Source organism: Eurypyga helias, unplaced genomic scaffold (assembly GCF_000690775.1).
Source record: "Eurypyga helias isolate BGI_N326 unplaced genomic scaffold, ASM69077v1 scaffold6340, whole genome shotgun sequence".
Lineage (NCBI taxonomy): Eukaryota > Metazoa > Chordata > Aves > Eurypygiformes > Eurypygidae > Eurypyga > Eurypyga helias.
The window spans coordinates 1-18,275 of NW_010227552.1; the positions used below are offsets into that span (position 1 = coordinate 1).

Genomic DNA, 18,275 nt, shown 5'->3' on the forward strand with positions numbered 1-18,275 from the left:
GGCGGGAGGGCACGGGGTTGGGTCCGGTGGCGTGGCACGCGCGTGGCGTGGGGAATGGGCAAGTTCTGGATGGTGCGTGTTTGGACCCACTGCTGTCGCTGTCCCCCCAGACCCCTCCGCTGGAGACACTACGCTTGGGGATTCACCCGTTCTGGCTGAAAACCCCCCGCAAAGGGCTGATGGGGGCGAGGAAATCTAGTTCAACAGCGGCATTTATACTCGGGCAGAAGCCAACGGTTGCCTTCCCCTGCTCTATCTGTGGAGGAAGGAAAAGGCCTCAGCTCTTGTCCTACAGAAGCTCTCTGGACACCTCGCAAGGAGGCATCTCGCCCGCGCGCAGAGGTACACAAGGACCTCTCGGACACGTCGGTGAAGGTTCAACCGACCCACGTGTGAACCCGCCTCCGCTGGCCGTGCGGGCACCTCCCGAAGCTGACAGCGCGCCTTCCTCCCCACAATCCCAATATTCATTGGTGTCTTCAATAGCATCTCTACTTCCTGTTGGGAACAGTTCAGATCGCTACCTTCCACGAGCCTTGATGACACTCGTCCCCATAGGAACACCCAAGTCTGCCTACGTCTCCAGCTCCTGCCCTGCGGCGTGTGGATTTAGCCCAGAGAGAAGCAAAAAACACAAATCCGTGTGTTCCAGAGGTTGGCAGCGGTCTGCTCGGCTGCTCGGCACCCGAGGAGCCACCACCCCAACAGGCACAAGAGGACCTCAACACCCCGCAAGGACATCCCTCGAAGGGACCCGCATGGCTCAAACACGGGGAGTTTTGCCAAAGAAAGCATTTCCTTAGTGGATCCACTGGATTATTACTGTAACTCCAGAGACGGGATGTGACATGCTACTGGCAAGTGCTGCCTAAATGTCATAAGCAAGTACCGAGTGTCGTCCTTTCAAACCAGACGCGTAACTCCCCTGACCAGAAATAACCTCATGCAGCAATTAGGCCAACAGCTCAAGAGCGAGCGGCGATACAGGAACCCAGCGTTGTTCGACAAGGCTGGGGGTTGTCCCCGCAAGACCGCTCGGGGTTGCGAGTATAGGAAGCACTTGATGCAGGGTGGTGGCGGCGGCAGGCTGGAAAATGGCAATTTGTTGCCCTCGGTGAGCAGCAGAAGGGTTAAACGTCTGCAGGAGCGACCTGACGCGTGCTGGGGGAGCAGCAGCATGACCCTGTGCCGAGAAATGTGCTCTGAGGGATAAATTAACACTGATCACGATGCTCCTGAAGCCTCCTCATACTACTGTGCGCTCTCCATCTCCCACAACCGTGACCTATGCAGTGGGTATGAAATGCTAAATTCATTCGGAGATCAAAATTTGCATTTACAGTTCCCAAATGTGGGAAAGCTGGTGGATGTCTCTTCAGACATAGTGCTGGGGGGACACCAGGGAGAATAAAGCTGAAGTTCAGATGGTGAAAACCGACATTTTTTTGTCCAGCTCTTGGAATGATCGCTAATGGCAAACCAACTCACAGCTTTACATTCAGCTCAGCCCTGGGGAAGTTCATTTACAGTGAATCCACTCCCCTCGCCCCCCATTTTGTGCAACATCACCCCTTATTTATGGGAGAAGGAGCCAAACCTCTAAGGAAAGTAACTGAAAGAACATCACTTGAAATGAAGAAGATTTAGTGTATTTCCTTCTGGCCAAAACTTTTAAGTCTGGGCACAAGTTATCCACTTGCTAATGCCAATAAATCTTTTCTGCAAGACGAGGTTAAATAATCCAGCTCTTCTAAAAGGGAGTCCAAAACTCTGGAACATGAGCTTGAAATGCATGCCTATGTTCATGGAAAACACACATGTATGAGAAACACCGAGAACCTGTTCTGCAAGAGCAGCGGCTTACAGTTTAACTGCTTTGGGGAAGGTATCCCTAAGCCTACATTATGTCCCCAAAACAACCCATTTCGTTAACAATCGCTGCAAATCACGCGGATCTGCTACACATTATTCCTTTAATCTCTATGGAAACTGCTTTTATTATACTGAATTTAGGTGACTATCTTTAAAAATATGTGGCACCTTGTAGGAATATGCTAAGTGCCTTGGTGCTTAAATGCTCATTGAAATTTGGGCAACGAGCTGCTTTTTCCAAATCCCATGAAAACACCTATCAGCATCACTATGAACAAAAATACTTTCGAAGAATCTGGTGCTCTGACCTTCTGCACTCAAGTAACAGAGAAGCATCATGTTTTTCTTCTTGTTCTGTTTCTGTCTGTTCTAAATGTAGAGAGACCTACCTTTGTAAGAGTTTACAATCACTGATTTTCCTGTCCTTAAAGTTTTTTTAATATATAGGAAGAGCCGATAGTGGCCATTCTTTAACTTTTAAAGCCAAAACTACATCCTTTTCATTTTAATGAAGGCTTTAGGACAAAGTACATATATTTCTGTTCAGTCTTGATGGAAACAGATCCATCTAAGCTCACTAAAGTTCTCACAGGATACCACAAGGGTAGCTTTAGTAGCTGCCTGCGCAGATTGTACCCTCATTTAGAATGGTTTCTGTTCCTGTATGATGTCTGTTCCTTGTCATGTTGGACTGCAGGCAGAGAGTTCTGGGAAAGGCAAATACTTTCTCCAATCGGCACTTTTTTCACTTCATTACCAAAAAAAGGAGCAGCAATTTCAGTGAGAACGTACTCTACCGCACCCCACGTTCTGAGGCGATTCTGCAACGGTGAGGAGCCGTTCCATCCTGAAAAGCTCCGTTCCCTGCTTACGGCATTTCCCGTGCTGGCGGGTCAGTCTGTACCCAAGAAGCTTTCACGTCAGCAGGCAGGAGGCTGTACACTTTGTGTTTGTGTTGGTCAGGGCTGGGATTTTGTGGACTAACACTAATGCTGGTAAATATCAATTCCAGTAAAGGAACACAGAGAGAGAGTATCTACACTTCCAACGATTACGGTACTCTTAAGAGTAGTATTAATGATCAAAGTGTGAAGATTCACATTCACGAGTGCTTTAAAGAGGCAAAAAAATCCAGGAACACTTGCACATTCAAATTTGGCACAGTGTGATGAGCCTAAAGCGTGCGTAAAGCGCGTGGTAGAGTTGTCTGACTTTAAACACCTATTCTGAACAAACATCTATCAAAAATCATAAATTTGAGTATAAAAACTTGGCTATAAATTGTTAGGCTGTAAATGCAATACTTTGAAAAAAATGCCACGTGGAAAACACTTCCAGAAGTTTCGAGTTTGCATTTAATGTTTTAGAAAAGAAGAGAATAGCAAACTGCTCGCACAATGACATTTCCCACGGTGGAATGTCTTGCAGGCCATATGTGACTTGATATGGCACCTTTAAAAAAATAAAAAGAAATCACTGGTTTACTACAGATTTTTATGAAGCAATCCATTGTGGGTTCTGTATTTCCCATCTGCTCATGTCCTTTGCTCAGAAGGCATTTGAGCTGGTGAGTACGTTTCATAAGGAAAGAAGTAAAGGCACTCATGTTTCCAAATGCAAAACTCAACCTGCTCTAAGAGTCTTTTCATTTCTGAAGGGACACTAAGCGGTCGTATTCGTTACCCAAATCGAGTTCCACCTCCTTTCCAGAGCTCAACTGTGCTTCGTGAGAACTCCTCGACTTTCCAAAGAAAAGGAATTTAAAGCAGAACTGTACAGTTCCCATCACTTGAAAAAAAGCAAAAGTATTGCAGGAAAACTTCTCTCAGCAGAACTGTTTTATGCACAAAAGCCATGGGGTATGGCCAATACGGTCACAAGAGGGAGGAAAAGGATCAGAACGACTTAGAAAGTTAATCTAAGTTCATACATACGAGCATCTCAACACTTGGGAGAAACCTCTGCAGTGAGCTGTACGTGATGAATAAATCCGAGTTCTTACCCCACGCTCTCTCTAGAAGAGAGGCCGATGGGTCTACTGGGCAGTTTTCTAAATAGCCAACGTTACATCAGAACAAGAATAATTACGGATTTCTTCCTCGAAAGGTTTTCACATGCAGAGTCTGCAGCCTGAAAGTGCAGGTAAGTGTACAATCATTTAGCTTTCCAATCTGGAACAGACAGATAAAGCGAAAAAAACAACGAGCGAAGTCACAGCAAGTTACCAGGAAGAGGGAAGAAAAGAGGAAACTCATTTGAGTAGCATACTGGTCCATGATTTTGTCAGTGAGAAGTGTTAAAAATATGACTGATAGTATTTTTTACAACTACTCTGCAGTCACCAATGGAAAAAAAACCCTCCTGCACTAACTTCTACAGTCCAACGGAACACTGAAAATAAACCTATTCGGTTAGTTTTGAACGTATTCAACAGCAACGAAGGTCACCCTCCTCAACGAAATAGGAAAAGGCCAAGCCAACAGACAACAGTTGAAGCAGTGACAACTTGCATCCTACTGGGTAAGTTTAAGCATCTCTTTAGGCACTTCACTGGTTCATTAAATGCAATACAAAATAAAGCTTTAAATATCAACATTTTGTGCTCTTAAAAATCAGTCAAAAGCAACAGAAACCAGCACAAAAGTGTGACATTTTTGGCAGCTTATTTTCTTCCCTTCCCCAATATCACCGGTTGTCCAAGAATGCTTTGTTTTGGGGATGCTTTGGCATCTCTGTATCAGGTTGTCTTAAGCCGTAAAAGCTAAAACAAGACTGCTAGGCCTTAGACAATAAAGAAATTTGGTTTTAAAATTTCTTTATGGCTATATAAGAAGGACACTTTAGCAGTGGCATGATAGGGAAAAAAAGCTTGCTTTCTTTTTAAATATTGCACTTTTCTTTTGTTCACTTACACTAATGCATAGAAACTTTTAAAACTTTGAGTAGTAAAATTTCATGCTATGAAGAAGTTATGGGAAAGAAATTTCTACACATCCAATATGACAGAACAGATATGCTAGCCTTCCTTTACTCTCCTTAGTTAAAACACTGAGAAAGAAGAGTGCAAAAAAAACCCCACAACCCTATTTTTTGGTCAGCCTGCGTATTAACTTTCTAGGTGCCGACTAAACACATTGCAACATGGGATGAGGATGGATCTTGTAAGGACAACTGAGGGTGACTGTCGGTACAACAAGGTCATGCGTGATTGAAACACAGTACGTGTGGCTGAAATGGCAAATTGTGAGGCCTCTTCTCTTGGGAAGGGGCACGACCAAGCAGATGAATTTCGCACTTCAGTAGCATGCTGTAGGATTTATCATGATTAATTTCACATTAAAGTGTGCTCGATGCTTGCATCCACATCTCGCATCACCTTCAATTGCTGTAGTAAGACAGTGACTGGCAGTCTCCAGGAGACACAGAAGAATCCAGTGGGCAATTCAATGCAACGCAGCCCGCGCGTCTCTGTCACGAGTTACGACGTGGTGGTACGTTCTCAGGACAGGCAGAACCCATCTTCTGCTGGACTCCACTAATCTGAAAAATGATTGCTTGGAAAAAGAAGTCTCTAAGCACTTCACACCGGTGCTTAAAGAACAAAGCGCTAGGATTGGATATAATAAAAACAGTTTCAGGATCCTGACCACTGTGCAGAAATCCAGCTGGAAACAATGCAGAGTAGTGCTCCTCAGTGTTACTTTTGTTATCATTAGTAATGTTAAGCATCAAGAAAACAAAACACGTCATTGCACATTACAGCCGTCAGGAAGCACGGCTAAACTTTTGACACTAGAGAATTGGATAACCTGATGCTACATCACAAACAGCTTCTGGTGTGTATCTATTTCGAAAGGTCTTTACATACTCAGTAAAAACTCCTTTACTCCTGCCCAGCGAACGCTTCAGGTTAAGTGACGAGTTATGGCACGGAGGGCATACAGAAGTTCAGCCTGCATACGCGCCTCCATCAGAAGTAGATTGACATGAACCTGTTAAAAATGAAGTCAGCCATTTAGTTCACCCCTGAATGCAACACTGTTTATTCATTTAGGCTAAATTTTCTAACTGTTAGTAAAGTATCACTACAAGAAACTCTGCCCTTTCTCCCTGTACGCTGCTGCAGGACTCCCGTGCCCCCCGAGATGGCTGTGCTGTACGCCAACACTGGACAATGTCCTAGGACTGCAAAGAACTAGGCTCAACTGCTGCTTTAAGCAATTTTCCCTCTGAGAAGTCCCAATAAAACCATTTTTGTAGCCAAATGGTAGTAATTCTTTACGAATTGTATTTTATTTTCTGTAGTACCACCTTTGACGACTATATAGGAGCACACAGTAAAGAACAGTTTACGTGCCAGATAGGCTAGCAGGCACACAAACGCTGAACCCTTGTCAGGAAGCATTTAACTTGGATATCTGAAGACACGTTGGCATTTTTATTAATGAAAAACACCATGAAGATTATACATATATATATATGAGTTAAGGTCTTTTTTGATCCCCAAATCCCAACTACTGGCATAGTTGACGCTTCTGCATTCCCAAGTTTATGCACTTTTCTTTTACAGTTGTCAGTTCAATTTTATGAAGAAGTCACTCAAAATAATAATAAAAAAGAGAACCAGTATTTCCAATACACTGACAAGTATTTTTGTAAAGCTGATATCTAATACTCAATGAATTAATCTCATTTGCTTTTCTCTGGTTAAACCTAGATTGTTCGACAGACATGGCCATTCTTAGGTCTCACTGTATTTTCATTTTTAAACAGCATGGGGCTATCTGTGAAGCCAGTTTGGCTTTGGAATACCTACCTTCTCCGAGTGCTTGAACTGACGCCAGTAACTATCGTACATGCGCTTGGTAGTTCTCTCTGGGTAGCAGGTCACTGTCTTTATGTAAACCTTCAGGCTGCGTTCAAGTAACTGATTAACTTCTCCATAATCATAGTCATCATACCTAAATAACACAGGCAATCACTCTGTTGGATAGCAGTTTATAAAAGCAGGGTCTTTTGCAGCATTATGTTCTTAAGTTTGGGAACTGGAGCATTATACGTGTTAGAAAACCACCTGCTAAGAGAGGATCTGAAAGGCTCAGTACTAGGATGTCATCTTTTCTCAACAAAGGATATAGGCTGGCTTCAGGGAAGACACTTCTGTAATAATTTCCATCCTGATTCATAACAATTTTCTCCACTGGAAGCAAAAGTTATACTGATACGCCAGCAAAACCACCCTAACTTCCAGACTGAGGGACCAGCTCCACTTTAACACCCAGAGTCTAAAATCACGCTTTTCACATGGTTCATTTTCCACTCTGTTTACAGTTAAAAATGCACTCCTAAACCAGGGGATTTTTGTCCATACCTGATTCCATACATACAGTGGACATAGTTAAATAAAGCTCTTCTTAGCGTAGTCGTATCAACATCTTCATGTGTTGCCATAGTGTTGTATGTGAGGTTATACACCATCCGAAATTTCTCATCAAGGAGATGCCCAATATCAGAATAAAGCCTGTTTACAAGGGAAAAGCCATGATTTTCCCAAGTATAGTCCTGCAGGAAGAGAAGGAAATACATAAATGTACCAGTGGAGTAAAGTCCCTATCTGATCCTCTCTATAGCTCAGTAGCTTTTGTTGTCTGCTAGGAATAACTTTATTCTCTTCAAAAAAACTGCATTTTGACTCCTTCATCCATATCACCTGCTCCATCCCCCTGCTTCCTTCAGGCAATGAATATCCTATTGGAGAAGAGGAGGCTCTGGGGAGACCTTATTGCAGCCTTCCAGTACCTGAAGGGGCTACAAGGAAGCTGGGGGGGACTTTTTACAAGGGTCTGTAGTGACAGGACAAGGGGTAATGGGTTTAAATTGAAAGTGGGGAGGTTTAGATTAGATATCAGGAAGAAGTTCTTCCCGGAGAGGGTGGTGAGGCACTGGAACAGGTTTCCCAGAGAAGCTGTGGATGCCCCATCCCTGGAAGTGTTCAAGGCCAGGCTGGATGAGGCTTGGAGCAACCTGGTCTAGTGGAAGGTGTCCCTGCCCATGGCAGGGGGGTTGGAACTAGACGATCTCTAAGGTCCCTTCCAACCCAAACCATTCTATGAGTCTATTCTATGAAGGGGCAAGTGCTGTTCCCTATCAGCAGTTGATCCATACTAACAATGAAAAAGGAAAAAAAAAAATTGGAAGACATTCTGCTGCGTATGGAATACCTTTTCCTATTACTAAGTTTAAACACACAGAGATAAAGGAAGTCTTGTTTTATCAGAATAAGGATCAGATTTATTGCAGGGTTTGGGGATGCTACTGCAATTTAAGTAGTGTTAATAGCAGAGCATTTGGGAGACTGGATATATACATCTAACTGCTTAAGAGCAGAACATACTAATGGAGTCAAATTATCAAGGTGACTCCTCTGAATGTAGGCCAGAAGCTGTCCTGTTTATTTAAGAGCAGAGATGTTTCAGTTCCAATTTCAACTTCTGTAGAGCTTTTTTCCATGGGAGCCTGCTGCTCCTAAAGTAGTTAAGCAGAGTGTTTGCTTTACAGACACTGACTCTGGCTTATTCTTTTTGGCAATATCTCCCCACTTTAGGCTCATATAAAGACCGCAGAGTGAATTACCCAGATCAGCAGAGACTGCTATACAGCTAAATACATTTCCGGAGAATGATCACGGATTCTTTATTTTACAGTCTTCTGACCACGCAGTTCTCCTCCACCCACTGTTTTTTTCATTGAAGTTCTCTGATTTGGTTTAAGATTTCTTCCATTGCTTACAATTTATTACCAGACTGCTGATTAATCTACTCTATAAGCTGGAACAGAACCATGTTGAATGTCCCTCCTGTTACATGTATTATGCAGTTCATGAGTCTGGTCATGGAAAAAGATGCCAATATGTAAGACAATGTACAGGTAAAATGTACACGCTGTTCTTTCAACAGCCATAAAAACTGTATTTAAATATAGCCAAATACTTCAGTAATCAGATTTAGGAATTCCTTTTGTTTCCTGACATTCAAAGTCCAGTGATTTGGTGGATATATGAGCACGAAACTAACCAAATCACTTTCACAGACATATAGGCATCTAGGTTTTGATAACCACTGGACAGAGAATACTTGATAAAATGACAGGAATAAAGAGTTCTTCCAGTGGAGTTTTTTCTACAACTGAAAGGACAGGAAAGAAATTCTTCTCTACCTTTCACTTTTATTCCAGCTTTAGTGATACTCTTTACAGTTTTCAAACATTAATTCTGGGAATAATTGGAATAAGACCGAAAGCTAAGTATTCCCTGGTCTGAGATTTACAAACACTAACAGACTCACCTCAGGTAGATTTATGGGAGCTTGCGAGTTATTTGATGGACCAGGACAAGAAAAGGAGCACGCAACACACATGGCCCACTACAACGCCGTTACGGTCTCTGCCATGTAATGAGACATATCAACATTCTTTGAGTGGATGTAGTTTAAGGAAATGGTACCTGAGCTCTGAATGTGGGCAGATGGTCTTCTCCTCGCCTTGCAAAGTCTTTGTACCCAAACCCAGGATCTTCGATGTAGCGCGAGACATCTGTAGAAACTATGTCATCATCAAATGCTGTGAATAAAACAGCAAAATGCTTTGCTTTAGGCAAGCACGCAAGTTAGCACCAACTTCCAACTACCAGTCTACTACAGGATTAGAGAACAATTTTAGAAGTTGTGCAAAGGAAGAGCAGTACGAAGGAAAGAAACCTTTCAGTCCCAATCTGCTTGTATAGGATCTATCCCTTCCACTGAGCCAACTGTCAGCCTGCACCAGGCATCTAACAGACTTCTACAAAACGGGAAGAGATGGGCTACACTTCTGTCTGCAGGTGTGCTCTTCTCTCTGTTGGCTTCGGAGGGAGGCTAGGTATCTTAAATCAGGAAGATGAATCCCGTTAGTAAAGTCACTGTCCTAGGGTAAGAAACAGAAAACTGTACCCTTGGCAACAGGACTGCTAAGCAGAGCAGGTATGGTGTCAGGAATGACACCAGCTCTGTTCTATAACCCGGAGTATGAGCCACCAGAAAGCAATGCAACACTCCACCTGTAAATATAGTTGAAGATGATACAAAAGCAAAGAGCTCTACGGTACATCAGGCTGAAATTCTGCCAGAAGCCCTAGTAACTAAGCATCTTCAAAGAGCTCCAAAACATGTCACTAAGCGAGCGCAGGTTCTCTATCAGGAATCCATCTTTCCCTCCTGAATAAACAGGTGGCTCGATTGTGTAACTACCTCTGCAGGAGTTGACTACTGCACAGCTGACTGCATTTGACCCTGATGTTAAAATCCTGGCTCGCTTCCACATGCATTGACAGAACAGTTGCCATATGTCCACTGTTCGCACCTTGAAAAGTCAGTTAATCTAAGAATTGCAGAAGTGCTTTATCTCCTCTTTGCCTCATTAAACAATCAAAACATAGCTGCGTAGGAAGAAGCTCTCGCAGCATCTGCTACATCAAATCCTCAGCAAAGAATAAAAACCTTGCACACGTACACTCCTCCCCCCTGACAAGGACTGAATTTCACAGAGGGGTAAAGGCTCCACACACAAAGGCTCCTCAATTCAAACCAGGAAAAGGCAGAGGGAGGAAATTCAACAAAATTATAAGCAAGTCCATCAAAAAACCTCTTCTGTCCCAAACAAGACCTATTCCTCATATTGTCTGAAGTTGCAGAGAGTCATGGAAGATAATGAAACTGCAATGAGTGTCAGTTTATCCGCACTGCTGATACTGTCTGACCTAAGAAAAACAGAAGGAGAATGGACAAGGTCCATTTCTTTAAATCCAGTAGTGATGTTGGTGGACGCATCTTCTTTCAGAGATTTTGCATGTTCTTAGAAAGCCACAACATCTACTTCCTCCCTTTTGGGCTCAGTGCACAAAAACTTAGATACCTTCAAACCCAGATCTAAATTCACAGTGTTGGTAAAATGTGAAGCATTTTATGGGTCACTTCTTAAAAGAAGAAAAACTTTCATCTTCAAGTAGCTCTACTATGAGGATATGGTTGCAGATTCTGATTGTCTTAACAGTATTATTTCTTCGAACACTTGCTTTGGAAAAAACCTCTTGCCGTCTGTAGGTAACAGATGTCATTGTATGGTCTGCTAGCGATGGAGGCCTTCAGAATATATAAAAATACTGGAAAAGAAGGTTTCAGCTCAGAATTTTGAACAGCATTTAAGCATAAAACAAATGCTAAGAAATCTCTGTCACAACACTGGCAGTGGAACAGCACAGCAGGATGATCACTCGAGAAAGCAAGTTAGAGATGTGCTTTCCAGGTGGGAAGCAATTCAAATAGTAAAAAGCTGAATGTCATCCCCATCTATTTCCTGAACTAAATGCATATCTGAAGGCTACTTATGAGTGTCACTGAAGTTCTAAGAATTGTAGAACCTAAACCTGTGAAATATTACTGAGTATTTGCACGAATGTATTGATTTGAAGATGCAGAGCATGTAAAGAAGGAGAAATTTGCACCCGATTCTTTAAAGAAGACCACGGGCTTTTTTAAAAAAAATATATATATAAACCTAACATTTCAAGTAGCAAAAAGAATGGTGTTATTTGCCAATCAAAAACTCTTTAAGGAGATTAAGCAAGTGACAGGACCACCCTTACTACACTCCTACTAAACCAAGAGCCAGAATAAAGAAATAGACAGAAATAGTTGTAGTCGCTGAACTGGCCTCAAGTGTTTAGTTCTTAAAAGGCACAAACAAAACAGAACTGGAAAAGCACAAATACCTCCACTAATTACTAGCAGACTCTCCTTCTTCTCCTTTTCAAAGCGAGTTGCCATTTCTTCCTGAGAGGCTTCTTCATCCTCTTTATCTTCTTGTAGCCTCTTCATCCTTTCCATTAAGGCCTCCAGCTCACTTAAAGAATCTGCAATCTGCAAAAACACCATGACATTCTGCAAAATTAGAAGATAGACAACGTGTGTCATCTTCAGACTTCATGCTCGACAAGAAACGTTCTCAAAAACAGACAGCAGCAGCAGCGAACACGAAAGCTCAAGCCAGGGTGGAGTTTGTCACACACAGCGCAGATGAAACGGCTTTCGGACAGTGAGAAGGAGAGAGCTGGGAAGTGTTACTCTAACCTATGCCAGCTCTAGTGCAGTGGGATTAGCAGAGGGAGAGGTGGTGTTTGAACATGGAAAACATGGTTGTTTATAATATATATTCCACCAGGTAGGTGGCTCACGAAAAGCCACCTGTGTGCCCTACATGTACCAGAAAACAACCTTTAATATTGGGGTAATTTATCTCACTATTGGTAATGCAGAATATGTTTCTGAAGAGATCCAGTGCAACACTGCAACACAGGAACACAACTGGAGGCAGCGTTTTCTTTTCATTTATTTTCATGACGTGATCAAAATAACCCTTACACTGACCCTTTTACTTGCCTTTATGAGGAAAACAGGTCTCTCTACTAGAAATACACCTTCTGTGTTTGGGATTCTGTGATTTGCACTTACAATTTTTTTTTTTTCCCATAAGATAAATGGTTTGTTCTTTCTTTTGATTCTGATCCTCTGCCAGTAGCTCTAAGTGTTTTCTAGTATGCTACTCACTGCTTAACAAGCAGCACACAGTCAGCAGCAGCCCTGTGCCCACTACAAATGCAGAATAATACACACCGATGATTTGAGCTGGCATGTCTTACAGCCCAGAAACTTCAGATACAGCAACTGAACTGACTGATCACAAGCTTACATTGTACTGCTCATTTTTAAAAATAAATCTAGTGTCTCTACTCATAATCCCTATCTTCCATCAAAGGCAATGAGGCTAATCAGCATCTGGCATTAATTCAAGGACAAAACATTGTAGAGCCACTTTCAGAAAAAAATCCTCATTTAAGTTAATTAACTAGTAATCCAAGGTCTCTGTTGGTTGATTCAAGACTGGAACACCAACATGAAGAATGAAGTAATTTTATTTCAGACATTTCCTCCCATCTACATGAAAGTGTTGCAGAACTGACCTATTTTCTGATTGTAGGCCTTGAAGTCGAAGTTATTATTATGATCTCTGTTTTGCTTCCATTTCTTTTTTTTTTTCCTTTTTTTTTTCTCCACATATTAAGAACACGGATGACAATGCTCCAGTCAGCAACATGCTATCTGAAGAAACGGGACTTGAAGCTCTGAACTGAAAGCAGAGTTTTAGTCTTGCCCAATGGGTTGTGAGGCGAACTATCAAAATCACATTACCCTGACTACCATCTACCGCTCCAACGCAGTTTTCCCTAGACCACACTGCAAACTGCTAGAGCTAACCTAAGAGTTACCAGACCCAAGCATTCCAGTGAAGTAGACAAAAGCTGTCAAACTACCCTGAAATTTAACCAGGAAAGAATGGAAGAAAGTTTTCTAATGCAAAACAGAGGCGAGCAAAAGAATCTTCATGCAACACTAACCCCAAAGTTGCTACTTGTGAGGGACGCATTTTCTATGTTGTTGTCATTGGCAAGATCACAGACACAGAAGTTGTTGACTGCTATAAGTCTGACTCCAGTCGATGCATCCGGATCTCTCTCTGGATTAATGCCACTACCAAATACAAAACTTGCCAAGGCGTGATAATGTGCCAACAGGACAACAGCATGCACCAGTTCAGGAAGAGACCAATTATTTTCCCCAGTCTTGACAAGTTTCTGAAATGAGAACAAAAAAATTGTAAACATAAGATTTCTTTTGCCCTCCAGCTTTTCTATAAAACCTATGTATTTTAAAAAGGGATCAATTCCTTTCTTCCAATAACACTGTATTCCTCCTGCACACAAATTCTCACTGGATAAAAGACGACACACCTAATATGCTACCTATTTTCATTTGGGGTTATTGTAGCCAGTGCTATTCCTAAAAAGTAAATCTTGTTGGCTTTGTCACACAGGAGAATTTATCGGCTTATTCGATGCTCAGGTACTTCCCTGAATTGTTTAACTCAAAGTAAGCAAGCCTAACCAGACACTTGCATAGTTCTTAGCAGTTCTTAATACTGGAAATGTACTATTACAGACACTTGAGTAGCTCTTACCAGTTCTTGTTACTGGAAATTTACTGCTACTACAGGGCACGACTTAACAGGTACCTGAATGTGCTCTTTTGTGATTAGCCAGGGCCGGTGTGCAAGGAGTTTGTTTATTTCGTTCAGATTTTTCAGTCTTTGGGGAATGTATTCTAAACCGTTCAACCATTCTGCAATCCCGCCAGTCTTCAAAAACTCATCAACGTGCATATTTATTAGGTAGGAACACTGATGTCTGGCAGCAGCCTGGAATATTTAAACACAGAGGGAGAAGTGCAGCAAGTTAGCGTGTGATCTGATTTTGCTGCAGGTGGAAGACAGGTTACTAACACAACACAAAAATACAGTTTTGTTCCAAAGGGCCATGTTTTACATTGCAAAGCATTTCTATACAGTATGGAGGTTTGATCAATAAAAGTAAGTTTGATTACTTTACTCTGAATCGCAGAATCTCATTTAGGAGGGAAGAGATCTCTAGAGGAGATCTGGTCCAACCCCCTGCTCACAGCAGAGCTGACTCAGAACAGGCTGCTCGCAGCCTTGTCCAGACAGAACCTCAATTCTTGGAGATCACACAACCTCTCTTGGCCCCTGTTGCAAAGTCTCAACATCCTCATGGTAAAAGCTGTTTTCCTAGTGTCCACCTGGAATTTGTTGTGACTTCAGTCCACTGAATCTCATTCTCCTGCTGTGTACTGATGGTTAAATATCCAGAAATAAGGTTACACAGTTTTAACTGCTCTCTGTAAAACTTTACTACTGTGGGCATGAGAAGTGTACCACTATGGAAAACAGGGAAACTACAAAAAACTCACCCCTCGCCAAAGTTTCACACTAGTCTCTCCTTTCTAAAGCCTCCTTTTTTTTTTTTTTGCCTTAAATACAAAAGTCAAGGTTACAGGATGAAATATACTGTCTGTTGTTACATACCATTATAGCAATGTAGTGCCTATAGGGCAAAGGAAGGGGCCCATCCATGCGCAACATATAGAACTGGCTGCGGAGGAAAGACTCCAGGTACTGAGTGTGGATACTCATGACCTGCGTGATGTTGTCCAGGCGACCAGACGTAGAGTATTCTTCCACAAGAAGATTAGTACGTTCATCCAAACCATTTGCTTGCATAACCTTAAAATGAAGATGGACAAAGTTAAAAGAGAAAGAGATTTTCTCCAGCTTTAGCCCTGGAGAGAAATATACTGTGCTATGAAAGGTTTGCTTGTGTACAAATCCGAAGGCAAATGCTGGAGATCCGGATGTGTACTTGTAAATATACATGCTTGCATGCGTGCGAATACACACATACAGATGCTACTTGTACACTGAGAACTGAAGAGCACTTTACACTTTATGTCTGTCGTTTTAATATGTTTCTAGGAAAACCAAAACCATTTTTCTGTAGATCTTTCCAAAACAACTAAACTCGCAGATGCTTAAAGTCAAGTTTGTACAGAGAGCTGGAAGTAAGCAAGAGCTAAATGGAAAGTAAAGTCTTTATGGAAGTCAGCCTGTATAGACACACACCCCCTGAGCATTGAGCCCTAAAACCAATTTCAAAATTAATGGAGAGGAACTGGGTTATGTAACCAAATTATAGAAACAGCTTGGCAATCTACCCCTTCTCTGCTTGTATAATTGAAGAGGAGATCAAATGCTAATTTCTCCCTAACATTCAAGTATTATTTAATATTTAATGCTTTCTTTAAACAAAAGCTGTTCTTTAATTATTCCAGCCAATCCAAACCTTGGGCACAAGATGAAATGAAACAGCAAAAGACTCAGTAGCTCTCACACTGCAAGCCCCGAGAGTATTACTGCTGTTAGTGTTTATCACCAAAACCAGCCACTCTCCGCATGTTCACCACTGAAGTTACAATCACAAGACCAGAATACCCAGTATTTACTCTGAAACTGCACAGAATTCAACCAGCCAGCTTACTATTGCCAACACCATGGGACCTAACGAGACGCATCCATGGGTACTGAGGGAATTGGCGGATGAAGTGGCCAAGCCACAATCCATCGTATTTGAGAAGTCGTGGCAGTCTGCTGGAGTACACACCTACTGGAAAAGGGGAAACAACCTACGTTTTTAAACGGGAAAAAAGGAGGATATGAGGAACTACAGGCCAGTCAATCTCACTCCCGTGCCCGGCAAGATCATGGAGCAGATCCTCCTGGAAACTATGGTAAGGCACATGGAGAATGAGGAGGTGATTGGTGACAGCCAACATGGCTTCACCAAGGGCAGACCGCGCCCCATAAATTTGCTGGCCTCCTATTACTGGGTAACAGTGTTGGTGGATAAAGGAAGAGCAGCTGATGTCATCTACTTGGACTTGTGCAAAGCGTTTGATGCTGTCCTGCACAACACCCTTGTCCTAGATTGGAGAGGTATGGATTTGATGGATAAAACGCTCGGTGAGTAAGGAACTGGCTGGATGGTCGCACTCAGAGGGTTTGTGTCAAAATTTTTCTATCAAATCTTACATAGTAGTTACATACACAGAAACCCAAACAACATACTACATTTTCACTTCTCACCACTGTCCTTTCCTGGTTTAATTTGTGGGCCCAGAAAGAAGGGGAAGCAGCAGCTGCGCAGTTAGGCAGCTCCATCATTTTTACATGTGTAGCTCTAAACTATGACAGCTTTTCTCTAGCTTTTACACAAAATGATGCCCCCTCAGTATTCCTTAAGAATGTTTTTACCTTCAGAAGTTTATTCACACATTTGTGGTCATTTTATCTCACTTATTACGGTGTAATTCCAAGTCCTCTTATTCTTCAGCAAGTGTATCTCACAGGTATTCGGAGATCTTTGTCTCATGTAGTAATTTCTTGGGGAAATCATACTTTTCCTGTCTCTGGTAAGGTTTCTAACCTTCTGCAGCTTGTCAGGTGTTTTCCTTGTCATAACACATGTTACAGAGAAGAAATTCTGGTGATAAATTTGAAATATAATCCTGTAGGACTGCACTGTTGCTATGTTAGGCACAGCAATATGCAGCATTATTGCTTCTGAGATTTATCTCCACCTATATAACTATTTTCTTCATACTGTGTATGTACTTCCTCCTGATTTATTATCATCCACGGATTCACAAACATGCTTTTTTATTCTGATTGTAAAGCCTTATGGCACTTTAACAGGAACCTTTACAATTAAGTTGTTGCTCTGTCCATATTCCTTCCATTACAACAATAAAGCAGGCTTTGACATGTGCAGTGTTATCAAGATTTGTCAGACATTCATAGAAACACAGGATCTTTTAGGTCGAAAAGACCTTTAAGATGATCAAGTCTGTTAACCTGATACTGCTAGTACTATCACTAAACCACGTCCCTAAGCACCACATCCACACATCTCTTAAATATGTCCAGGGATGGACTCAGCCACTTCCCTGGGCAGCCCATTCCAATGCCTGACAATCCTTTCCATGAAGAAATTTTTCCTAATATCCAATCTAAACCTACCCTGGCGCAGCTTGAGGTTGTTTCCTCTTGTCCTGTCACTTGTCACTTGGGAGAACAGACCAACCCCCACCTCTCTGCACCCTCCTTTCAGGCAGTTGTAGAGAGTGATCAGGTCTCCCCTCAGCATCCTCTTCTCCAGGCTGAACCCCCTCAGCTCCCTCAGCTGCTCCTCATCAGACTTGTTCTCCAGACCCTTCCCCAGCTTTGTCGCCCTTCTCTGGACATGGTCCAGCATCTCTGTGTCCTTCTGGTAGTGAGGGTCCCAAAACTGAACACAGTACTCGAGGTGTAGCCTCACCAGTGCCTATCATGAATGAAGATGATAAATTTACAGTAACATGCCTAAATGTATGTGTGCCTGTAGTAATTACCTTTTAATACAACAAATACTACAAATACATAGAGAATATGAAGAGTACTATCACTGTCAGTGTTTTAATGCCTAAATGCTGCTGGGCAGCTTTCCAGCCCCTCGTCCCCAAGCCTGGAGCGTTGCAGGGGGTTCTTGTGGCCCATGGGCAGGACCCAGCACTTGGCCTTGTTGAACTTCCTACAATGAACCTCATCCCAGCCATCCAGCCTGTTCAGATCCCTCTGTAGAGCCTCCCTACTCTCAGGCAGAACAACACTCCCACCCAACTTGGTGTCATCTGCAAACTTACTGAGGGAGTGCTCCATCCCCTCACCCAGGTCACTGATAAAGACACTAAACAGAACTGGCTCCAGTTCCCCAAGTGGGAACACCATGTGTGACCGGCCACCAACTGGATGTAACTCCATTCAGTCTGTTACTAACTACATCCTACCTATCCAATACATTATTTCCTGCT

General features: G+C 42.5%; 1 protein-coding gene across 1 annotated transcript in view; it reads right to left on the reverse strand.

The window, feature by feature from the left end:
- Nucleotides 1-4,922: 4,922 nt before the first annotated feature.
- SESN3 (sestrin 3) overlaps nucleotides 4,923-18,275 on the reverse strand; it is a 14,613-nt gene continuing 1,260 nt past the window's right edge. The window contains exons 2-10 of the mRNA XM_010156550.1: nucleotides 14,899-15,096; nucleotides 14,032-14,214; nucleotides 13,352-13,594; nucleotides 11,681-11,822; nucleotides 9,374-9,489; nucleotides 7,244-7,434; nucleotides 6,689-6,833; nucleotides 5,741-5,864; nucleotides 4,923-5,412 (exon numbers count right to left, since the gene is read on the reverse strand). Coding sequence (XP_010154852.1) covers nucleotides 5,778-5,864; nucleotides 6,689-6,833; nucleotides 7,244-7,434; nucleotides 9,374-9,489; nucleotides 11,681-11,822; nucleotides 13,352-13,594; nucleotides 14,032-14,214; nucleotides 14,899-15,093 — 1,302 coding nt within the window. The 5' untranslated portion in view covers nucleotides 15,094-15,096 and the 3' untranslated portion in view covers nucleotides 4,923-5,412; nucleotides 5,741-5,777. The remainder of the gene's footprint in view (nucleotides 5,413-5,740; nucleotides 5,865-6,688; nucleotides 6,834-7,243; nucleotides 7,435-9,373; nucleotides 9,490-11,680; nucleotides 11,823-13,351; nucleotides 13,595-14,031; nucleotides 14,215-14,898; nucleotides 15,097-18,275) is intronic.